The 24,692-nt window shown below is 44.5% G+C and overlaps 2 protein-coding genes and 1 non-coding gene across 3 annotated transcripts; 1 reads left to right on the top strand and 2 right to left on the bottom strand.

The window, feature by feature from the left end:
- Positions 1-135: 135 nt before the first annotated feature.
- Positions 136-10,059, bottom strand: PSMA3 (proteasome 20S subunit alpha 3). The gene is made up of 11 exons (XM_030949950.1): positions 9,965-10,059; positions 9,010-9,092; positions 8,309-8,432; positions 6,959-7,060; positions 6,794-6,867; positions 6,148-6,220; positions 5,149-5,214; positions 2,556-2,602; positions 975-1,042; positions 765-829; positions 136-402 (listed from the first exon to the last, which is right to left on the bottom strand). The coding sequence occupies exons 1-11, from the start codon at positions 9,983-9,985 to the stop codon at positions 358-360; spliced, it is 768 nt and encodes a 255-aa protein (XP_030805810.1). The 5' UTR covers positions 9,986-10,059; the 3' UTR covers positions 136-357.
- A 61-nt stretch (positions 10,060-10,120) lies between these two features.
- TRNAK-CUU lies at positions 10,121-10,193 on the top strand. Its single transcript has one exon. It is a non-coding gene; the product is annotated as a tRNA-Lys (tRNA).
- A 2,405-nt stretch (positions 10,194-12,598) lies between these two features.
- On the bottom strand, positions 12,599-24,313 carry ACTR10 (actin related protein 10). Its single transcript, XM_030949188.1, has 13 exons — positions 24,142-24,313; positions 22,550-22,622; positions 21,835-21,917; positions 20,818-20,926; positions 18,967-19,074; positions 18,732-18,799; positions 18,358-18,437; positions 16,973-17,008; positions 15,584-15,663; positions 15,414-15,487; positions 14,516-14,597; positions 13,695-13,896; positions 12,599-13,186 (listed from the first exon to the last, which is right to left on the bottom strand). The coding sequence occupies exons 1-13, from the start codon at positions 24,216-24,218 to the stop codon at positions 13,005-13,007; spliced, it is 1,254 nt and encodes a 417-aa protein (XP_030805048.1). The 5' UTR covers positions 24,219-24,313; the 3' UTR covers positions 12,599-13,004.
- Positions 24,314-24,692: the final 379 nt, after the last annotated feature.

Consider the following 24,692-nt stretch of genomic DNA (forward strand, 5'->3'; position numbering starts at 1 on the left):
GTTAATCAAGGAAGAACAGAGTGCTAATTTTTAATATTAAACTATGCAGCATTAACAAGAGACTTCTCTAGTGTCTAAACAGATTGTTTATCTGTGCATAGCCTGGCTCAAATGGAGTGCTTAGGAAGCAACAGCAGCCTGATAATGTCTTTACTTTTTAATGTCTCCTTAGATACAGTTGCTGGCCTATACATTTTGAAATAAAAGCTAACAGACAGTAAAATGGAAAATTTATTAGTGCAAGTTGGTCAGTTGGTTTCTTCCAACAAGAACACAACAGCATTCCATGCATAATGCATTATAAACAAACCTGGTCTAAGATAAGAAAAGTTGGACTTGTTTTGGAGTAACAATGTGTTACATATTGTCATCATCTGACTCATCTTCCTCTTTCAAAGATTCCTGTTTAAAAAAAGAAAGTATAATTATAGTCTAACAGTTGTTTTAGAATTCAGCTTGCAATCAACAAAATGAGTTTGCTGCAGCTTCACACCCCTCTGACTGTCCAAACCCTCGTAGGCAGCAGGACAGTTCCCATCAGTACATTGACTTTTGAAGGGAAAGACCCCACTTGTGGCAGGCAGTGAATTAATAACAGTTTCTGAGAGCAGAACCATCCCTGGGTTACACTGTAGCCTTCCCTCCTGTCCTTTCCCAGTAACCCAGCTCACACTGAGGGCATGTGTGCTGGGATGATACATTTTCCAGGCAGCTCAGCAGTTTGTCAAGTCAAGCACTGCAACAATACCAAAGTCATAACTTACCTTGGCATATTTTTCTGCTTCTTCTCTGATGTCTTTGGGAACAATTTCATGTTTTCCATTGGTTACTGCCAACAAAAAGAATATGTCTTAATTACAATTCACACAAGGACCTGACATACAGAGTGAATTTGAGAAGCAATGTTTTTGCTTTAGTTACAAAAAGTTACAAATTTTTCTGGAGTGTTTCTAGAAATTATAGAAATGCATTACTTTCTCCAACCCAGCTGAGTTCCAGCTCAAAAGCTTTATCCTTTACTTCATCATGAACTATGTAGATTCTGAAAGGAAGAGACAAAGAACAGATTAGAACAGACTGACCAACAGGCTAAATATACTTTGTTCCTGTCACAGATTTCTTCTGTTCAAGTATTCTCATGATTAATAGAAGCTCTCCCTGTGCCTCCTCCCCAACCAAAAACCATCTGAGAATTTTCCAGGCTTAACTGCTAATGTAACAACACCTTAAATCATTACAGCAAGATGAGATGTTCAAGTTGCCCTAACTGGAACAAATATTAAGATTTAGATACTGCAGGACCAAGGCTGCATCATCACTGCCTGCTTCTGCTAGACCAGTTATAAACCAGCTTGGAGTGTCCTGCATTTCCCCTGTAAACCTTACTGCACTTTACACTTAACACTAAATCCCAAATTAGACCCAGTATTTTGTGTCTAATCAGAAGTCTGTACAGAAGATTTCCAATGTGGTGCTTATGGCAAACATGGAAATGGGAATTTGAACTCCAGGTGGTATCCCAGCATACACAGTGCCACCCAGACCAGTGAAATCACTGCTTGGCCTGTGAGATAGAAATGTTAACACTGCAATAACAAAACTGATTTGATTCATCCTGTGGCAGAACATGCAAACAAACTGGAACAATTCTGGGCTGAGACACTCAAAACAGCAGAACTCACAATAACCTGTGGCTTCACTGTTTAAGAAGCCTGTATTTTGTATTTCTTAGTTTGCTTCAGAAAGCACTAAGTCAGAAGTTGAAAAATATCAGCAATTCCTACCCAATGTGGAAACCTTGGAGATAGTGGAGGAAGGCAGGACACCTTCAGCAGCACAATTCCAGTGAAAATAATATAAAGACTGAAGTGAACACTGGTGTCCAGAAAAATGCCCCTCTGTGCTTACAGACCCTCCTGTCTGCTAGCTGAGGTGATCTCCAGGCCTTTCTCATGTTTCAGCTGGTTACAAGCCTGTTGCAACAAAGTGTACACCTTCACAAGCTCCTGAAGAAATCACTGCTCTGGACTGTGCTTACTATTTTAGGTTTAAAAGTTATTAAAATCTTTGCTATCTTGCTCAATGCTAATAAGGAGCTGAATTTGAGGTGAAAAACAGAGCCCTGTGCAGAGGTGCTGCTGAGTTTGAGCTGAAGCAGAACTAGAACAGAAGTATTTTCATTATTATAAATTATTATTAAATGTCTAATAATAATAAGCTATACTGAATATATTCCTTTAAAGAAGTTCTACTTTGCTTCTTTCCCAAGCATTTGAGTCTTTTTTTTTAGGCTGGGTCCAAAATCTCAGCATCATTTGTGGCCAGCTTCTCTCTGAAACATCAGGTCATTGTTCAAACAACTCCTACTTCAGAAGCAGCACACCAAGAAGTTTCCCATCATCTGTCACTTGATTTAAATATTTTAAAACCAGGGATTAGAGTCAGACAGTTTAGCACACAACACCCAATTTAAAAGGAACAGCCTCAGTTTGAAACCAAAGCAAGCTCACCAGGCTGGATTTTTGTCAAGTTGGAAAAACAGGTTGCAGACTTACATTTTTGCAACTTCTTTAACAACATCACGGCAGGTCATTTCCTTCATCTGCAGGCAAAAGACACACAGATAGAAGATTTTTAATAAGAGAATATAACTCTTCCACAGGGCCAGAACAGGAGAGGCTGTGCATGTGCCTGATGAGCTTTTTTTCATGTTTAGTAGTCAAAGGAACAGAAAAAGGCCAGAACCACATTTCTTCTCTACAATGCATCTTCCAGCCTGCTCTATGCAAGTCATTCTTCCAGGGAAGAATACTACAATTGAAAGATTCTAGGGAAAAATACTACTTGGAAATTCCCCAGTTTAAAGCACTCATCAGCTGAAATCTTAGAAGCTACACTGGTGATGCTGGCATCCTAAAAGCTTGACTTGTTCCTAGATGCTTTATGCTCAACTGATACAAAATAACCACAAGGGAGAGGCACCATATATTCACATGGAGTATTGGTATTCCTTCTAGGCAGCATAGAACCAACATTTTATGCAAGTAATTTTGGGTTTTAAGTAATGCCCCAAGAGGAGAATACTGTTTTACAACCAACTGCCTGCCTGAGCAAGGCATCAGCATCTCATTTCACATTTTCTCAGTTATATCACAGTCTTCTGGCAGCTTCACAGTTCATCAGAACAAAGGCTGGTGCAAATTTCCAGGGCGTAATAAACTTGTGTTTTACAGATCAACTTTTCTGGCCTATGAAGCAGTAATATATTTTCCTATATTTCATTAATGCAATTTACCATCTCTTCCAATTCCCAAAACATTTTCAAACTCTTCATATGGCAGGTAGCTGTAAGGCACTGGTGAAGGGATTAAGATGACAAGAGTTCATGTGGAGTGTCACAGCCCTCTCTGGGGTGAAGCAAAGGGCCACAGAAGAAATGCCCATGCCTGGTCAGACAAATGTGCCATCACAATCCCATCTGCAGAAGTTCCCTAAACACAGACTCACTGCCTTTGTGACATTCAGTCCAGAATAGAAATGCAATTCATGTCACGCAAACATTTAAATGATGAATATTCATGCATATAAAGTGAGCAGTCAAACAGGAAACCCTAAAGCTCTACTACTGTCATGCATGTTTACAAAAAAGAAAACTGAAGTCCATTTAATTTCTGCCATTGTCCTTCTCCCATCCCAGGTATGTTAATTCTGCAGACAATGAAAGCAAACAATGTGAACAGTTTTATCCCAGGAGTTAATGATGATCTTGTCCATATATCAAAAAGCTGTATTAGTATCAGAGCTGCAGGAGATGAAGAGATTAAAGCAGTCTCCACATAACTACAAGTTTTCCCACAGCTGAGTTTACACACATAAAATGCAAAGGATGTGATCAATGCAGGGTTTTCTTCTTGCCCCCTCAGGGTTTCACACACTGTATCCTCCCCAGCCAGAGCTGCTCTGCAGTCCCCCAAGGCAGGGATAAAGTCCTGACTCCCTGCTTGCCTCTCCCTTTCCACCTGCACCCATCTCTTCCAGCAAACAGATCTTAGCTGACCATCAGTTGGATCACCCCACAAAACCTTCTGTGCTTCTGGTTTTTCCATCTTAGCATCAGCTGTGACCTGGAAACCTGCCCAGTCCACAGTGAACAAAAGTTATGGGCAGGTGGGGCTGGACTGACCCCCCAGAGCTGGGACAGGATCCCACACTTCATTACTGGGGACACTGCACACCCCTAAATGAACACCTCAGCTGGGCCCTGTGCCACACCTCTGTTCAGCTGTGCATTTACAGCTCTGCTGTCAGGTTCCAGGAATTCACTTCAGTAACTGCAGAAGTTTTAGAAAATCCCAGCACTGCACAAATAGAAAATGAACTATTTGGAGTAATTTGTGTGTTACCAATGTGCACACACAGGAACTGAAATTGTGATTTCCCAGGTGCCACAGTTCCAGTATAAAGATCAAATGATCATGCTGGCTTCTTACCTTTAATTTGGTATTCAAAACTGAGTGAATCAAGTCGAGAACGTTCTCATTTTTCCTGTGATTTTTCAGTCATGGTGCTACAGTACCATAAATAGGCTATTCTTAAAAATATTTCAATCATATAAACTCTGAACCTTTCCATGAACAGCTGTGACATCCCTCTGCAGACCAAAATAAGATATATTTGTATCTTATCACATAAATACATGAGACAGACCAGGAGAAGGGTTTGGTTCCATGTTGTCTCCAAGGGTGTCAGATATTAAAACACATGAGGAAGGTGGAAATCTTTCAGGATTCTAACACAATTTCAAGCAGCCAAAAGCACACTTCAATACATTTTGGTTGTCTTCTCTCCACAGCCCAGTTTTTCCTTAGCAAGGAGCAGCCTTTCTGAACTTGTTAAACAGAAGAATCATCTAAAACCTCTGGGAAAAAATAAATTCAGCACCCTGTACAATGCTGCCCTATGGTTTTCATTCAGAATTAAAAACACATTGATACTTTTACATTCACTCACTTACTTGGCTCACTGGCAAATGTACAAGGAAATATTTCACCTGCTTCTGCTGCATTTTATGTATTTCAGGCACCCAAAAGGTAACATGATAAGCCAGGAATATTTGTCTTGAGACAGCACAACACTGTTACACCATACCTGGAGTTTTTCTATCTCTGTTTTTGCAGCCTGCCTGGCTTTACCAATGGCACAACCCCAATAACCCTAAAAAAAAAAAAGAAGAAACAAACAATATGCAAATGTAATTAAATACCAGACCCTCTACACCTCTTGCTGTCACTTAGCACATGACAACCCCACCTTGCTCATACTGAGAGGCCAAAAAACCTTGGTATTGTTCTCTCTTGGGGCACATCCCCAAATTGTTGAATAAAGCCCAATTACTACATCAGTACCACCACTATTGATGGAAATTATCCAGTAATTCCTGGACAGAAATTCATCAGCTCATAATGCTGTAATAGATTTCTTAAATTGCTATTACAAAAAATGGAAGAATAAACTAGAATTAGTTTGAACAGAGAAGTTCTGCATGAACTACAGAAGTTCTACAGGATCCAAGCAAATCCCAAGCTAAACCCACCTACTGCAAATGTATTTGAAGTGTAAATACACAAAAATTAAGCATCTCTAGTTCTCTCAACAGCCATGGTACTGGATATACTGCAAGAAGATTTTAAGAAATCCAGCAGTATGAGTGTGCATCAACCTCTGTGTAACACACAGCTGAAAATGCAGCACCAACAACAATTAATAACAATTCTGTTTTGATTTGGTTTGCTGCTGGCAGGCAATGCCAGAGGAGCAGTCCTCTCTTAGCTGAAGTATTTAGAGAAGGGGGTATCCCTACAATTCTTGCCTTTTTGGAGCAGTGCATGGGAGTTTTCACTGGATGAACTCCCAGTTTCTGACAGAGAAGCTTTAAACTCATTTCTCAGACTGCACTTCTAAGAAATACACAATGTTTGTTTAACAAGGATGTGCAAAGGAGCAGCACACAGTGATTCAGCAGAGATCTTCCCAGGCAAAAGGAAAAAACAACAGCAGCTCTTTTGGCCCAACACTCACTATTTTCCCAACTAGAAACTTTTAAAAGAGGAACTGATGCTAAGATGGAAATATTTTTGGCACACTCACGTATGAAACTCCTGATGGATCAATCATGTACAGTTGTGCACCATCATCACTATCATAGGACCCCAACATGAAACTGGAGGAGAAAAGAAAAATTAAAACCTTTCCTTGTACCAACACACACAGAACTAGAGAGGCTACACCAGTTTGGGTTACCTACACCCTTCCTGGAGCAGAACTCCTCCTGTCCTGCTACACTCTGTTGAGCAATTTGCCTCACAACAGCACCTGCACATTGCCAGAAGCCTTTTACTGATCAATAACCTGGCAGCAGATCTGTTTATCAGCCCCTCTGCACCAGAGTCACACAGGAGCTGTGACCTGCTCTTTGGGGGTCAGGGCAAGCAGGGTGACTGCACAGGGAAGTCCTGCTTCCACCAGCACACACTGAATGGCACAAACCCTCAAACTTTAAAAACCTGGGACAAATTAACCAGCTCTGCAGAAGGCTGCCAGAGCCTTATGGGAATATCAACTCCTCACCAGAGGTGTCAGACATACACAAAAAGAAAGGGGAAAGGATTCTTGAGGACATGAAATATAAGTTACTAATTCCAAGTTCCAAAAAAACAACCTCAGACAACTGAAGCAGTTCCAGCAACTGCAAACCAAAAGATATTTACAAACAGAGTGTGTGTGCAAGACTCACCTGCAGCCAAAAGGCCTGACAGCACTGTACAGGGTGTAGGCATGCACATACATGGCCACTCTGTCTGCAAGATGCTGTGTGCAAAAAGGAAAAATAAAATAAGGAATAAAATTTCATTCTCATGTCAAGAATAAAAGGCAAAAGCCCTGAGAGCTGCTCTCCTACCTTCAGGGGGATGTCATAGCCATAGTTAGACCTGAAGTTGGAAGCCTCTTCACGGGCGATGTCTGCCAAGGAGCGCGCGTCAGCCAGGAGCCCGGCCACGGCCTGCAGGAGAGAGCACAGCTCAGCACACCCCCAAAATACACACACACACACACAGACAGACACACAGACACACACACACAGCCTGCAGGGACAGAGCACAGCTCAGCACACCCCCAAAATACACACACACACACACACAGACACACACACACACACACGCCTGCAGGGACAGAGCACAGCTCAGCACACATCCAGAATACACACACACACACACACAGACAGACACACAGACACACACACACGGCCTGCAGGGAGAGAGCACAGCTCAGCACACCCCCAAAATACACACACACACACACACACACACACACACACAGCCTGCAGGGACAGAGCACAGCTCAGCACACATCCAGAATACACACACACACACAGACAGACACACAGACACACACACACGGCCTGCAGGGACAGAGCACAGCTCAGCACACCCCCAAAACACACACACACACACACACACACACAGACACACACACACACACACACAGCACACACACAGCTAGCACACCCCAAAAACACACACACACACACACACACAACACACCACACACACACACACAGCTGCACACGAAAAGCTCACACACAGCACACACAGCTGGCAGGGGCTCAGCCATGCCCTGCCATGGAGCAATCCACACTGCCCATCTGCCTCCAGCCTCTGAAGGTGCCAATGTCATCGTGCATTAACAGAGTTTTCCTCTAGGACCACCAATAACCGAAGTTATCTTCGTTAATTATCATCTCCTGATTGACCATGGCTGCACCAACCCAAACAATGCTGCACACCCCCTGCATTCACAGGCTCTTCTCACACTTCCCTGACACCATTCTCACACCTACTGTGGACAGGCCTGTCCTCCATATACCAATCTCTAAGAACTTCAGGTGATTTCCCCACTGTTGAGAAGAAAACCTCATCTGCAGCATGTTTTCCCTAAACACACCTTCTTTGGTAACTGTGTAAAAAAGCACCATTTTAACACTTGTGTCTATATTTACATACAAATCTGAACAACTGGAAAAGCATTCCTAAAAATTTAAACCAGCCTCAATCTTCTACTTTAAGTTTGAATTTTACTTATGTATGTTTTAAAGAATAAATTACAAAAAACCAGTAAAAACCACTGGCATTTCTGACTTGATACACAGACACATTAACATTACTTTCTTAATCTACTTATTTTTGATTCTCTGATTGATAAATTTATCCTTTTGAGGGGGGGTCACCTTACAATTTCTGCAGTGCCTTACCATCCCAACGTGCCTGTCGACATTGAAGAGGCGTTTATTGGAGCCCTCCTCGTAGAGCTTGGACAGGACTAATTTTTCTACTCCAAACACAACTCCATCTTTGCATCTTATCCCAATTGCTGTACTGAAAGACAAGAAAAAATGTCAGTTCCTCACAATATAAAATACTTTACAGACAATTAACAAGACAGAAGAAACAGAAGATTTTTCCCAAGGTAGATTGGTTACAACTCCAGCACTCAAGACAACAAGGGGGTGCAAAATGGTCTTTAAGGTCCTTTTCAACCCAAAAATCATCCTGGGATTGTGATTCTAATCATTCAGGATCATCCTGTGATTCTAATCCTGATCTGGAGCAGACAGACCCCTGGGTGACCCTGCCAATCCATCCTGCTGCCCCTACAGCACAGCTGGGATTTCCACTTCCCAACATTCCTTCACACACACTCCAGGGAGCAGAGACACTCCCAGAGCAGCTTCAGCAGCCCTTGATGTCCTCCATGTCTGGAGGAATCCGCAGGAAGCTGATACACATGTACAAGGAAGGTTCTGAGCATGCCTCAATCCACATCCCTAAAATGGGCTTTTAGATCAGAACTCATTTTACCACCACGATTTTACCCTCATGTTTCTCTAGTCCAACAGCACTGCTGTAAAACAGGCCAAAGAGCAAATATTTGATGCAGACATTTGTATCTTACCTGCTATTCTCCACAGCTTTCATAGCATATTCCACTTGGAACACTCTGCCATCTGGAGAAAACGTGGAAGCTGACAGGTCATACTGAAGAAGAAGACACAATTCTCAGGAAGAAAAACTCACATAATATCACAGCATTTTCAGATCAAGCCAATTCATTTAAAAAATTCAAGACTGTCACTGTTAGAGATGGTGTGAAGTCCCCAAAGCAGGCTGAGCTCTCACATAAGATACAGAAACAGAAGGACACAGAGACTAAAAGCCAGGAGAGGCTATTTCACAGTACTGGATGTGAAATCACAGAGCATTACACAACACTCCAAACCCATGGGAGCTTTTGTCCGCCTTTATATTTCAGAGAATCCCAGAGTGGTTTGGGCTGGAAGGAGCCCCCAGGATCACCCAGTTCCACCCCCTGCCATGGCAGGGACACCTTCCACCATCCCAGGCTGCTCAGAGCCCCATCCAGCCCGGCCTTGGGCACTGCCAGGGCTCCAGGGGCAGCCTCGGCTGCTCTGGGCACCCTGTGCCAGGGCCCCGCACCCTCCCGGGGTGAATTCTTTGCCAGTATCCCGCCTCACTCTCCCCTCGGTCACTCTGTCCCCGCATTGCTCTCGGCCACAGCACTGCAGCCCCGACCCACAGTCCCTCCCCTGCTTCCCTGCAAGCCCCCACTTCATTTAAACGCATGGATCTCAGGGATATATTTGAAATGCATAATGTATATTATATAGAGGCCTATAAGAAGTGTATTTTCTCAGCCCCGCCCCGCCGCCGGTTCCCCGGGCCTGCCGGGCCGCAGTGACTCAGCCGCCCGCAGCGCCCCGGAGCCGCCGCGCCGCGCTCGCCGCGGGCCCGGTGCGGCCGCGGGTGGGGCGGGGGCCGGTGGGGGCGGCCGGGCGGGCGCGCTGTGCCCGTGGCGGCTCCGGCACCGCCGCCCCTCACGCCGCACTCACCCCGGTGCCGATGGAGCTCATGGCGGCGCCGCTGCCAGCCCGTCCCGCGCCCACCGCCCAGCAACGCGCACTCCCATTGGTTGCCGCGCCGCGCTCCCGGGGTGACGTCACCATGCGCTACATTAAATTATGTGTAATGGCAGTAGCTTTCGCAGCGCCCGGCTAGCTCAGTCGGTAGAGCATGGGACTCTTAATCCCAGGGTCGTGGGTTCGAGCCCCACGTTGGGCGCATCTGCTTTTGAACTTCTTGAAACGTTACAGGCGGGAAACGCTGACTCCTGGGGGAAAACCCTCGGTAAATCAGTAGGAAAACCAGTTTTTGTAAGTGACCTGCATGCAGGAATAACATGTGCATAACAAAACTGGAGCCGTGAGAAGCTGGGCTGTGACCACTTAACACCGGCTCCCACAACCTTTAATTTTTTTAATCAGCAATGCAGGAAACAGATGTTAATCAAGTAGGAGCTCTGGGCTCCCTCACAGATAGAGAGGAATTACAGAGATACCTGGATAAAGCACGGAGCTGGAAACGTAACAAAAGCCACAATGGGATTCTCCATCTGGGATGGGGCAACCCTGGTTAAACACAGAACTGCAGGAGAGCAGCCAGAGCAGCTCCACGGGAAGGGATCTGGGGGGTTTAGGGCAGCAGGAAATTCACCCCTGTGAGGGTGTGGGGCCCTGGCACAGGGTGCCCACAGGAGCTGTGGCATCCTGGCAGTGTTCCTGGCCAGCTTGGATGGAGCTTGGGGCAACCTGGGATGATGGAAGGAGACCCTGCCCATGGCAGGGGTGGAACTGGGTAAGGTTTAAGGTCCCTTCCAACCCAAACCATTCTGGGATTCTGTGGTTTGTGTTGGTCCATCACTGAACAGGCTCTCCAGGGAAGTGCTCACAGCCAGCCAGAGCTCAAGCAGCATCTGGACAATGCTCTCAGCCATGGGATTTACTTCATGTAGTCCTGCAAGGAGCAGGGAATTGCACTCCACCAGCCTCAGGGGTCCTTTCTGACTTGGGACAATCTGATTCCATGGAAAGGGAGATGAAGGAATGAGATAAAGCCACTTGCCCCAGGGAGCAGCTCCTGCTGATGCAGACCACAATGCATATTCCAAAATTGATGCAGACCACAGTGCATATTCCAAAATCCTCCTCCAGTCAGCAGGACTCACCTGGAGCTGTCTGCAATTGGTCAACACCAATCTGCTGGAATGGCATCCAGTCCAGAATGAGGAACCTCCGAGGGAAATCCTCCAGCTGCTGCAGGGGTTTGTGTCTGCCACTGTCCTTCCTGCCAAACCAGGCAGACACTGTCAGTTTGTCTGCTGGGAGGATCCACAGATCCCAGAGCTGTGCCAGGGACAGAACTACAACAGTCAGGGTGAAAACCCAGCCATTTCTACACCATTACACATTTAGGGTGTGATCTCTGAGGAGATCACACCATTAAGATTCTTTCTCATTCTTTTCAGGACACACCATTAAGAGTGTTTCTCACTCCTTCAATGAAATAAAAATCTCCTTTAGCAGGTCCTGGGACTCTGCACTTAACCCAGCATGAAATGGGAGTTAGGAATTCTGTCCCTGCCACGTGAAACAGAAGCAGCTGAGGCTGTTGAGTGATGCAGAAACCCCACAGGAGGAGATGTGAGTGGGCAGAAGGGAGATGAGGTGGCAGAACACGCCGGGAGAGGTCCCAGGCTACGTGCACAGAGCAGCACAGAAATACCCCTGAAAAGGAAGGGCTAAGAATATCCTGAATGTCCTCAGCTGCAGTCTGCTGCAGTTGAGGAAAATGACATCATTGCACCACCACCACACAGGCTCTGTAGGAGTTTCAGCTCCTGACTCCTTCCCACTGAGAAGGGAAGGAGCTCCCAGCTCCATGGGACTCGTGCTGATGGCAAATTCCTCTCTCAGGAAGCTCTGCTTCAGCTCTTACTGAGGTAAAATAAAACCTGCACCCAAATTATCCAGATTGTGACTGAAAACGAGCAGCACAGCTCAAGCTGCATGCTCTGTACACCCCTCTGTGCCTGGCAACAACACTCTGCCTGTTTATCCAGCCTGGAGATGATCCCTAAAACACCAACCTCATCCCACAGCTATAAAGCTAACAGCACCTGTTAAGGTAAAACACACTGACAAAGCCATGCAGGAGTTACTGGAGTGCTGTAGCACATTCCCTGTGCCAGGGTTCACCAGAAGAGGATTTCTTTAAATATCTGTTTGACTTGCAGAGTCGTGCTTCAGGCACACAGCAGGTGGGCAGCAGGCAGCAGGGGGAGATCTGTCACAAAAAGCACGTTTGTGCCAATAAAAGGCTTCACCACCCCAAAAATGTTGTATTTATCTTCCCAAATTTGAGACAAAAATTGCTTCTCAGGGTAGGATTTACACCTCAGTCACTGTGAGTCAAGTTTGACCTCAAACCTGTTTATAATTAATTTATAATAATTTATAATCTTACACTGCTGAAATCTTTCTTGGAGGAGACATAAGGAGAGGTTTTAGCTCAGCATGATGAGAGGGTTACAAGCAGAAGAGTTCTCTGCTGAAACTCTTACAACAGGGGAAGTAATGTTCCACTACCTTTGCTAAACAGCCCCAAACCATTTCTTCACATGTGACTCAAGGGTGGAATATTTTAATACAGGAGTTGGCACTAAAAATTCCCATAGATGTTTCCCTAGTGCTGTTCATTCTTCTCAACATGCTTAAAATGAAAATATCTTAAACCAAATTCTCTCAGCAATGCCGTTTACTATACAGATAAATAATAAACAACTCAGTAGGGAACAGCTCGTGAGGGGACAGAATTTCTCCAAAACAACACAAAAGAGCAGAGGAGCTGCCAGAGTTAAGTTTGTAAACTATAACTGCACAGGGTTTTAAATAGTGTTAGTGCCTATACCCTGACAACACCCACACTGTTCATGTTTAATAGCGTTACACACAAATTAATGAACATAAACCAAAACCTAATGCACATGGATGAAGCTGAAATGAGGCAGAATCCTTGTGTGTGGAATTTAAGTGCTTATTTTTCTGTGGAAAAAGCTCTTTTCATCAGTGGTGGGGGTGCTTTTCCAACATCAAACATCATTTCCAGAGGGGGGTTGTTGAGGCAGCACCAGTCAGGAATGCGGCCAGTCTGGCTGTAATATTCCTTGGACACAGAGCGGCTCCCAAGGATGTCCTGGAGTGCTCCAAAGATTGCTCCTGCCAAAGAAAAAAAAATCTGTTTAAATTCCATAGAGAATTTCTTTTTCTACTTCTTCCTATCAAGGATCTCAACTGGGATATTTCAGCTCTGCCCCTAAATTTAAAGGGATGAATGGATATTGCTGTTTTCCTTCTCAGTAGCCCAGCTAGTCCCAAACTGCTTCCATTTATATCCCTGGAAAGTAACTGAAAACAAGGAATCATCTGCTCTCTGCTGACAGCAAACCTGGCCTGGTTGACCCACTTCTTAAAACAAAGTTTTTATTTGAAGCACTTCAACCAAACCCCATTGTGCTCAGGGCAATTTTTAACCCCAAAAAAGTTGCACCACAAATTCACACCAGCTGTGAGAAGATTCAGCCCACAGCAGCTGATCAGGGAAGAAAAGCACCACAGATTTTGGTGCACAGAAATTGTTCTGGTTTATTAACCCTAAAAATACAAGGTTTTATTCACAAATCCCACTTTTTTTTCACACCTGCTTCCCAGTTGCTCCCATTCTTACCTCCCAGCCAGGCCACGCAGTTGGATTTGGCAGGGGGAGTGTGAATCCTGAAGGTTTTGGTGGCAAGAGCTTCCTTGTACTTGGGTTTCTCCACCAGGTGTCTGATCTCAGCCATGAGCCTGTGCAGGAAGCCCGGCAGCATTGCAGTGCCCCCGATCACCACCAGGTTCTCTGCCAGCTGCTTCCTGGTGTCTATGGGGCACTAATGCACACACGGGGCACAAAAAAACCCAAATAAATCAAACTGCCTGAGCTGGAAGCCATTCAGAGGTCTCTCAGAAAGTCAGTCCATTTCTATGCCCTTCAGTTGCTGTTTTCTCATATTTAGCTGGAAAATAACCAGCATAATGAGAGAAATGCAAGGGAAATGCCTGGAGGTGCAGAGGTGAAGGCTCCAGGCACAGAACTTCTTAAACAATTTGTTTTCATAAAGAATTCTAATTGAAATGTTTGTCATATCAGCCAAGTCCATGGCTCTCCAATAAATTGCATCTCAGCAAACTTATTTAAATGGCATCAATAGCTACAGGGAGCCAACTTTAATTAACATATATACACCACCACATAATGAAAATTTCCATTTATAGTGGTTTTCTAATGCATTTTTTTCCCAAATATAATAAGAAGTGAAGCATTTGTATACACCAAGAAAAAAATCTGCACTAAATTTAATATACTGCCTGCAATAAAGATGTCCAAATTAATTTTTTTCTAGCACAGGTAAACCAGCAGCCTGCAGGACTCAAAATCTTGAGTCATTTTTAACTGCAGGTTGTCTAAGGCTGGAGGCATTCCCTAAACTGCTTCTAATATAAAAGTACCTGAACCAGTGAATCCAAGATCAAAGTGGCAACAGATGTCTCTTCATTATCCTGCTCAAAGAGGATTTCCACCACGGAGTCTCTGTGCACAGACAGGAAGGGAGTGAGTGTTAATGAGCAGCAGAACCACACTGGGCTGAACTGGGGCACAGCAGAGCTGCAGGTAACTCCAGCCCTCTGCTGCCAACACTTTGTCACTCCTGGCACACAGCCCATGCACCCAGCAGTGCCAGCAGGGAGGGGACAATCATGGACTCCTTGGGACAGCCATGGAATCCTTGGAAAAGACCTTTGAGATCATCCCATTCAGCCCTCAACCCAGCATCAGCACCCTGCTCACCCCTAAACCACGTCCCCAAGTGCCACATCCACACTGTGTGTTTTGCACACTTCCAGGGATGGTGACTGGGCAGCTCCAGTGCTTTACAACCTTTCAGTGAAGACATTCTCCCTAATATCCCATCTAAATCTCCCCAAGTCAACTTGAGGCCCTTCACTCTTGTCCTGTCCCTTGTTCCCTGGGAGCAGAGCCTGACCCGCACCTGGCTGCATCCTCCTGGCAGAGCTGCAGTGTGAGGTTTCCTCTGAGCCTCCTTTTGTCCAGGTTCAAATGCCCTGTTCACATCACTAAACCTGTCCTATTATCAGGCTTTGATACACATTTCTCTTCCCTCATCCCTTCTCCAACCTCTCTGCTGTCACCCTCTTCTTGGGGCTCTGGAGAAGCCACCCCCTCCCATGATGGGTTTGCACTGTGCTCAGCACACAGCTTTCATTTTAGAGGCATTAAAAGCATATGCAAGTGTCTCATTAAAATCCAATTTTATGAAAATTTATATGCTTTTAGAGTTGAAATATATCCTTGTAATGACAAATACTCTGCCATAGCATTTCTCACCTGATGGGGCCAACGACATGGAGAATCTTTTCTCCATCCAAAGGATAGTCCACGTCTGGAGGCGGTGAGGGACGCTGCAAACAAAACCAAACTTGTATTATTATTATTTTAGAGCCCCAAAAGTCTGCAGCCACCTCAAAAGAGCAGGAAGAGCTTCACCCTCCACTCACCTGAGCACTGCCATCAATGTTGAACTTGGCTGCCTGGATTTTCAGCCCCCGCTGGAGATCACTGACAAAGCAAGTGCGGACTGTGCAGAGGGGAAAGAAGAGAGGGGCAGAGTGAGGTCCTGGTGGATCCCTCCATCACCAGCAAAACCAGTCATTTTCTTAATTTAGAGAAGGACACACACTCCAGGCCCTTGCTGGTCCAAGATATTATCAAATAAATGTAAAGAGAAGCAGTCTCTACTCTCCAGCAGAGTTCAGGTGCTCTCTAGATCACGAATTAAGCAAAGCTGACACTAAAATTATGTTGGAAATCCTGCCTGTCCTTTCTCACACAAACCACACAAGATTTAAAGCCAGAGGGATGCTCCTCATGGTGCCTCAAGGTGCCAGGGGTTGTATCCTGCCTTCACTGCAGGCTTTGCACCACAGCCTCAAACAAGGCATTGCTCATTTCCTAAACAAGCTCCTGCCATGCAACATTTTCTTTACTGCAACTCTTCAACACCCTGAGAATTCCAGAGGGGTCTTCTGCTTCCAGACAACACTGACAGAGCCCAGCCTCATTTGTATCCCAGCTGCTACTGTAATTACACAGTAATTATTGTATTTGGCACAGGTGAGCATCTTCCCCATAAGCTGCTGTCACAAAGAAACAACCCTTCAACACAGACAGCAACAATTCCATCCCTAGCCCGGGGTCTCTGGTTCCAAAAGACTGCATAGAAAACACAACTCATCAGAAAAAGTGTGCAAGTCCAGGAATCAGAAAAGCAACTTCCATTTCATAAAGCACCAGCTGCACTTATTTTGTATTTGACTAATGGATTTCCTCCTAATTTGACCCAAGGGATACATAGTAGTTACAGTTTTCTAGGAAAACACATCTTTTTCTCTCTGTTGCACATGTAACAATCACATAGGAATTCATTCAAGCTCTCCCAAACAAAGACTCTACTTTTTCTGGTGTAGTAAATGTAGCTCTTGTCTCCTCTTGCCTACCTGAACACACCAAAATATCTTTTATAAATACTTTTTTTTTTGAAAAATTGACTTTAAAGCAAACTGAGCCTTTCTGGTTAATCTATAAACAAGACTACACAACAGTGCAATCCTCTTCCTGTGCCCACCTACCAAATACATCTAAAAGCTGCAACTCAACAACACAGAGGTTAAAGTGAAAGAGGAATTCAAAACCTGGTTTTGGTTTTGCTTTCAAAGAGGAAGAACAACACAAGTTCAGCTAAGGTAATAAATACAGCAGAGAAGAGAAATAAATTGCTAAATGTAAAATATTTTTAATTCCTAAATGTAAAATATTGCACACTTGTTATTATCACACTCCACTGCACAATTTCATACACTAGAGTTACACAAAGCAAACAAAGTTACCTTTTATATCCTCCACTATGTCTTCTGGGACTGAGCCTGAAACAAAATAAAAAAACTTAGTTTCACTCTTAAATTCTCTTCCTACATTAAAAAAGCTTTTGTTCTAAGTTTGAATTACATTTAATATATTAAACTTTCACTCTGACAGCAGTTTTCAAACATTTCCAAAGCAGAAAAGATATTAAGAACAGAAATAAGTTTGTCTTTGCTCAAAACCGACTGAAAAATTACTACAGAACTTTTATCTCAGCCTTTATTCAAAACTGCTGTGAGAAGAGGCTTATCATAAAAATAATATACTTGTGAAATTACAGAATCATTGGGTTGGAAGAGACCTTCAGGATCATCAAGTCCAACCCAGCCCCAACAGCTCAACTCACCCCTGGCACCCAGTGCCACATCCAGGCTTTGTTAAACACACCCAGGGATGGGGACTGCACCACCTCCCCGGGCAGACCATTCCAGAACTTTATCACCCTTTCTGTAAAAAAACTTTTTCCTGATATCCAGCCTGTATTTCCCTTGGTGCAGCTTGAGGCTGTGTGCTCTGGTTGTGTCAGTGCTGCTGGAGAAAGAGCCCAGCCCCAGCTGAGCACAGGCACCTTTCAGGAGCTGTGCAGAGTGATGGGGTCACACCTGAGTCTCCTTTTCTCCAGGCTGAGCACCCCCAGCTCCCTCAGTGGTTCCTCACAGGGTTTGTGTTCCCAGCCCCTCTCCAGCCTTGTTGCTGCCTCCTCTGGACACGTTCCATTGTCCCAATGTCCTTCCCAAACTGAGGGCCCAGAGCTGGGTACAGCACTCCAGGTGTGGCCTCAGCAGGGCTGAGTACAGGGGAACAACAACCTCCCTGCTCCTGCTGGCCACACTGCCCCTGATCCAGGCCAAGACAGAATTCATGCAGGCAGGCTACAGGAGACACAATGAATCCTAAACCCATTTTATTCTCTGTCCCCAGAGCAGCTCCCTGTCACAGACATCTTTTATGAAAAATCCTTTCCTTAGGATTTTTTCTCCTGAGAAGCTGAGAGGCCTCAGGAACAAAATGTAAACAATGATTATCTGCTGCTGTGGAATGCAACAGGTGCATCTGTGATTGGCCCATGTTGGATGTTTGTAATTAATGGCCAATCACAGTCCAGCTGGCTCGGACAGAGAGCCGAGCCACAAACCTTTGTTATTCATTCTTTCTTTTTCTATTCTTAGCTAGCCTTCTGATGAAATCCTTTCTTCTATTCTTTTAGTATAGTTTTAATGTAATATATATCATAAAGTAATAAATCAAGCCTTCTGAAACATGGAGTCAGATCCTCGTCTCTTCCCTCATCCAAGAGCCCCTGTGAACACGGTCACAGCTCCCAGCACAGATTCCCCACCCCAGTCCTTACCCATCACAGAGGGAAGGCTTTGTCCCTTGGCCAGTCCTGTGTCCACCGTGCACTGCTCCAGCAGCTGATACTCCAGCTCTCTAAAACAGAGCACAGGAGGGTGGGGAGAGACATCCATGAACCCAGCCTGGCTCTCTGGACTACACCCCAGGGACAGGATTCATTCCTGCAGTTATATCCTTCTAAATATAAACCTAAGGACACCCCATTCCCACAGATTTTACCACATCAGCAACAGCTGCACAGTTTTAATTCTAAAAACTGGATGATGTTACAGCAAGTTAAGATTTAGAAAAGGAATTTTTGCTCATGGTCAAAGAGGAACTTTCATAAATAAATAATTTGTAACCTGGAATGGATAACTATGAACTTACTTGTGGATGGCCTTTCCTCCCAGAGGAAGGGAACCCCAGCAACTCAGGATTGGAATTCCTTCATAGATCTACAGGAAGATCAGGAAATTCTCCTCTTTTTCATTAGTTTTCAGTCTGTTGGAATTAAATGCCTTTTTCCTTCTACAATCCCTTGCATCTGTCACCTTCTAACTGCTTTTGTCAAAAAAAAAAAATCTCATGTTTCATGACAGCCCCCCTGAAAATGAAAGGATACAGGCAGCACCAAGCTTTCTGCATATCCACAGTCCAGCACCATGGCAGAGTTGATCCCCAGTGTCAGGAGAGACATCAGGTGGCTTGGAGCAAACAAAACAGAAGGTACCTACACAGAAACCAAAAGCAAAGTTGGCAGAAGGGGGAAAACACAAACAAAAAAGAAACAAAGCACTGATGCCTTCCCTGAATGGCATTTTAAAAGCAAACCTAAACAACTGTATCTTGAATTGTTCCAGTAGTAATCTAATGAACAAATACAACAGGATTCTAAATCTGTGTCCATCTTCTTTGTGGTGCACACCAGGTACTTCAGTAATGATGGATTGCAAGAAAAGCGAGTGTTGGCTACAAAACTCAGGTCCAGTTTCTTATTGTTATTGAAAAAATGAAAGAAGCTGAAATACAGCTACTTCAAAAGCTATAAAAACTTGAAGATGTGAATAAAAGAGCTAGAAAATCCATAAAAGTGTGCCTTGTGACAAACACTGCTGCACCCAAACAGAAGAGGCTGTTTGAAACACTCTCACAAAAACAATGTGAAAACTCAAGTTGAAATCACATGAGAATTATCTCCTTCTCCCAGAATTCCATAAATCAAGTTTCCTAGCAAGCAACAGTTCCATTAAAAGAACACTTTGAAGTGTGAATTAAATGAGAAATTTCAATAAATCCTGCACTTACAGGAACCATACTGACCCTTAACCCAGAGCCAGAAGGTAAAATATTGCCCCTGTATTAATAAACCACTCTTTGCACCAAGTAGAAAAATAGAAACCAGAGAGAATTAAATTTCTATCAGTATTAACTGGCTTCTTAACTTGTTACAAAGTCTCTCCATCAAAATATGACTGCACACGTGCCATTTTCAAGAAATCATTCTGCATGGGATGTGCTTTAGCTGAGACATTTTATTGCTGCAAAAGGGATTAGGGAAAAAAACCTCAAAAAAACCAACTCAAATCTTTCAGCAAGTTGAAGTCATCAGAAAATTTTACCAATAGTAAGAAAGAATTATGCAGGAGTTTGAGTTTAGTTGGTAAGTGTGCTGTGGAAGGACAGTGAAGAAGTACTGCAGTCAAACTGGTTTCATTACTTTTTATAGAAAAAACCTTTAACTTTCTTCTGTCTGAACTGAAGAAGCATGGAGTCACCTTCTAAACGATTTCCTGCTACAACTAAACAAGAATTAGGTTCAGACTTTTCACAGAATCCTTGACTGGTTGGGTGGGATGGAACCTTAAGGACCACCCAGTTCCACCCCTGCCATGGGCAGGGACACCTTCCACTGTCCCAGGCTGCTCCAAGCCCCATCCAGCCTGGCCTTGGACACCTCCAGGGTAGCCACAGGCTTTTTTTCCCCACAACTTTTCTTCAAAAAGACTGATTAGGCAGAGCAGGTATTTGATTTCAGGTTAAGTTCTTCTCTAAATGAGCTCAGCCATGTGCTGGGCAGGTATTGACTGTGGCAGAAATCAGGAGACTTGCTGACAGGGCACTAAGAAGTGTTTAAATATAAATCCTGGCTCCAGGCAGAGCTCAATGGGGATTATTGGATCTGTCTGGGACAGTGCACTGTGAGCTGTATTATCTACAAGCCAGGGAAACCTTGCAGAGCCTTGTTAAGTGCTGCTGCTGCTTTATGGCCTCATGAAGAACCAGAATGGAACAAAATGGTCTTTAATCCAACTTCCATGCCCTACTTCCTCACACCATCATCAGAATTTTCTTCTTTATGCCTCCCACTCTTTTGCTACTATTTCCATTTTTATTTCCCACATCTGGTATTGACTGTCAGCAAAATTCTTCCGGGCAAGTGGAGCAAATGTACACATTTCTGCCAAACACTCACCTCAAAATGCTTGAAAAGGACCCTGGTGAGGGTGTCCCTGAAGTGTGAGGGGCACAGGACTGACTCTATGATTACAACACGCCGGTCCCTGGGATTCACCAGCAGATGCCTAAAAAAAGACAAAGATGTGCAAAATAAAACTGGGAAGTTTAAGCAGATATTATGAGATCTATCCTACAGTCATATTTCATCTTCCTCAAAAATCCCAAAGATTTGCATTTAGATAGCATTTGCTACAGCAGACCCCAAAGATTTTCACAAATCTAAAAACCCCAATGCTTTCCTAAAAGAAAGTCAGGGAATTCATTACACATTTCTAAATCAATATAAAATAATACAAAAATAAGCCATCAATGGCTTGTCCAGTGTCATAAAGCACATAACAAAGATGATACTCTGATATTCAGATGCTCTGATTTCAGTGGAAGAGGATGAAATTGTCCTGATTTCAATTGCAAAGTGATGGTCCAGGACAGGAGAAGAAAACAACCCAGCCCACAGCAGATCTGAGGCACAGAAATTAAATCCTGGTTTCCCTGTGATGACTTTAACTGTGGAAAAATATGGATTGGAAGCAAAGAGAAAAGACCAAGCCCAAATTCATTATTTACTAAGGGTACTAAAAACAGAATAAAGGGATGTATTGCTGAGGTAAAAACATTCCACAGGTAAAGATTCCTCCTTCCAAACCACTGTGGAGAGAGTTCTGCACTGACAGGAGCTTCAGCCCTCCCAGAATCAATGCAACTCCTGAGGGAATGCCTTCCCCTTCTCTGGCCCTTTAGAAATCCCTCAGCTCAAAGGTAATTGATCAAACACCTTCTGCTTTTACAGAGCAACTGCTGCTGCAGGACAGGAGCTCTTTGTGAGAGAACCTGGATCTCAGCACCACCAGCACCACCACAGCCAGGCAACCCCTTGCAAAGCCTTATCTCAGTTTTCTTATCTAACCAGGCAGTGCCCATCCCCTGCTCACAGCCCTGGAAGTGCTCAGGGAAGGCCTGGAAGGTCTCTTACCGGAAATACAGCATGTGGATAAATTCCTTCAGGTAGGAATACAGCTCCTCTGTATTGATGTTGTACTGAACCACCTTGACAGGCTGGGAAGGGAAAACATCCACAGTCAGCTCCAATGCTGGGCAGTGATTATTTACATATAAATATATAAATAAATATATATAAATATATATATAAAATGTGTAAATATAGATATGTAAATATATGTATATATATGTATATATTCACACATGATATATAAAGAAATATATAAAATATATAATATATATTTAATCTGACATTATATATATAAATATTCACGCCTGCTTGATTTGCTCTTTGTCCTTAAAACACCACATAAACCCACCCTATAACTCCCACCCTATAACTAAATTCCACAGTTAATTCATGCTAATTTTTCATACAGGCAACTTAGAATTAGTTTTCCAAACTCTACTAAATGAAAAGAATTATTATTCTAATTACTATATAAAATAATATTTTTTTTTCTCAATAAATGCCCAAAAACACAAGCTCCACTGGGACTGAGCACTGGCATCACATTTATCTGCACCTACTCACAGTTTTTAATAGCAGCAGTTAAAATAATGAAAAATATAATAATGTTTCAGAATATTTTATTCAGGCAGTGAAAAATGGCTTGTGATGGACAGAAAAAGCATCTGCAAAATTCTTTCTATGCCATAACACACCAAACAGCATAAAAACAGTTCACCTTTGAGACATCAGGTTTCTTGATTTCACTGGGGATGATGCATCTTGGTCCTGTTTCTCCTGCAAACCCACACCTGAAAGAAAATGTTAATTTTATTCAATTATTTGAAGTCACCACTTGATCCCCTGGATCTGGGGACCATCGCTGAGTAATGAATTAGGGAATTCTCTTACTGCAGAGAGGGGTTTTGCACCCAGTTTTCCTATCCAGCCACTTGGAGATAAATTTAAAGATGGACTAAGAGATAAAGGTTTTGTATCTTTTTTATTGACTCTCTCAACAAAAGGATAAAAAACAGCAGCAACCCCAAACCAAACTTTTCAGAAACCCACCTGGTCTTCGTCAAACACAAAAGAACCGTGGTCTGAAGAAAGGAAATGAAAAGCAAAATGAATTCAAGGTTTATTTTAGCCTCAGTGCCTGATATTTGCTTCATCCTGTCACTGCCAGTAACTACAAATCCCAGAAGAAAACTACAGTTTTCTGTAAAACTCCTGGACTTGGAGCACTTTTAATGCAAAAAGTCAATTAATGTTTGATTCTGGGATTTGGCAACTGTCAACATGTTGGATCATTTCAGAAAAAAAAACTTGGAACAGCCACAATTCAGAATTTCATTTTCTTCTTTTGTCTCAAACAGATGTTTATGCAGTCCCAGTGTATACAGGCAGTTTTTTCTTGAACTTTCAGCCTTATTTGGAACAAAACAGACATTTCTCATACAGTTCAGCTTCGATTATTTCTATGAGAATGAAGGCTGGAAACAGATCTTAAAAACACACTATTCAGGGAAAAGGCATTTCCAAAAAGAGGGTTTTATTGGATAAACAATGTCCAGGGAATAAGAGCTCACAAGCACCACAAACTTGGGAAAAGCTGTCAGTGTGAATCCACAAAAAGCTACCCATGGGAATCACCTGTCCCCATCCATGAAGGCTCTGTAAAATCCTCCCATTCCCAGGTAACAAAGCTATTGTGAAGAGCAAGGAGGAGGGATTGAAGCAAGTTATGGCCCTGAAGTTTGGCCTTTTTTTGGCCCACGAGGTCAAATACTAAAAAAATAGCAAGCATTCCTGCTTCAGCACTCGAGCTAAATCTTGTTTTCATCTAAAACACAAGATTAAAAACGTAGGCTGTTCATTACCAGCTCCACACCACACAGATCGAGACAGGGGAAAACCTCACATATTTATTCTTGGAATAATGGTTGGGATGGGAAAGGGATTTAAAAACCATCTCATTCCACCCCCTGACACAAGCAGGGACATCTTCCACTATCCCAGGTTGCTCCAAGCCCTGTCCAACCTGGTCCCGGGCACTTCCAGGGATCCAGAGGCAGCCACAGCTGCTCTGGGCACCCTGTGCCAGGGCCTCAGCACTCTCACAGCAAAGAATTTTTCCCAATATCCCATGTAAACCCGTGCTCTGGCAGTGTGAAGCCATTCCCCCATTGCCTGTCACTCAAGCCCCTTGTCCAAATCCCCCTCCAGCTCTCCTGGAGCCCCTTTAAAGCACTGCAAGGGGCTCTAAGGTCTCCCTGCACCTTTCCTTTCCCCAGACCGGACACCCCCAAATCCCGGCGGGGCACTCACTTGGTGAAGGCCTGGCCCAGGTCGATCACCACGGCGGTTTTCTCCCCGCCGCTGCCGAGCCCCTCGTACAGCGGCATCGCGGCCCGACCTCCCTTTCTCCCTCCTCCTCCTTCCTCCCGTTCCCTTCCCCGCTTCCCTCCCGTTCCCCTCCCTCAGCCGCCGCTACCGGGCCCTTCCGGCTCCCGGCGCGTCGGGCTGCCCGCGGCGCCTGTCCGCCCCTCCACCGCCCCACCGCCTCCCTAGGGGCTGTGCCGCGGCTCCCGCCCCGTCCTGCAGGGCTCCAGCGCGGCCGGGAGCGCCGCGGTGCCGGCGGCGGACGCGGTGCGGGGCGGCCTCCCCTCAGCTCCGCTCCGGCAGCAGCCTGGGCAGCCGCGGGAGCCGCGCGGCGCCGCCGCCATGAGGGGCCCAAGGGGCGGGCCCTGCGTGAGGGCGGCCGGGGAAGCGCGGCCGGGGCTGCTCCGGCTGGAGCAAAACGATGAAAATCACAGAATCATTTAGGCTGGAAAAGCCTCCCAAGGTCATCGAGTCCAGCCATTGCACCATTAAACCAT

The sequence above is a fragment of the Camarhynchus parvulus genome, chromosome 5 (genome assembly GCF_901933205.1).
Source record: "Camarhynchus parvulus chromosome 5, STF_HiC, whole genome shotgun sequence".
NCBI lineage: Eukaryota > Metazoa > Chordata > Aves > Passeriformes > Thraupidae > Camarhynchus > Camarhynchus parvulus.

Coding starts and splice junctions, on each gene's coding strand:
- PSMA3 (XM_030949950.1), bottom strand. CDS start 9,985: ATGAGCTCCATCGGCACCGGG. Junction 2,603..5,148: donor CAGAGATAGAAAAACTCCAG/GTATGGTGTAAC, acceptor TTTTGCCTGCAG/ATGAAGGAAATGACCTGCCG. Junction 1,043..2,555: donor GTTAAAGAAGTTGCAAAAAT/GTAAGTCTGCAA, acceptor TCTTCCTTTCAG/AATCTACATAGTTCATGATG.
- ACTR10 (XM_030949188.1), bottom strand. CDS start 24,218: ATGCCGCTGTACGAGGGGCTCGGCAGCGGCGGGGAGAAAACCGCCGTG. Junction 18,438..18,731: donor GGAGGAAAGGCCATCCACAA/GTAAGTTCATAG, acceptor GCTCTGTTTTAG/AGAGCTGGAGTATCAGCTGC. Junction 17,009..18,357: donor AAGCCTTCCCTCTGTGATGG/GTAAGGACTGGG, acceptor ATTTTGTTTCAG/GCTCAGTCCCAGAAGACATA.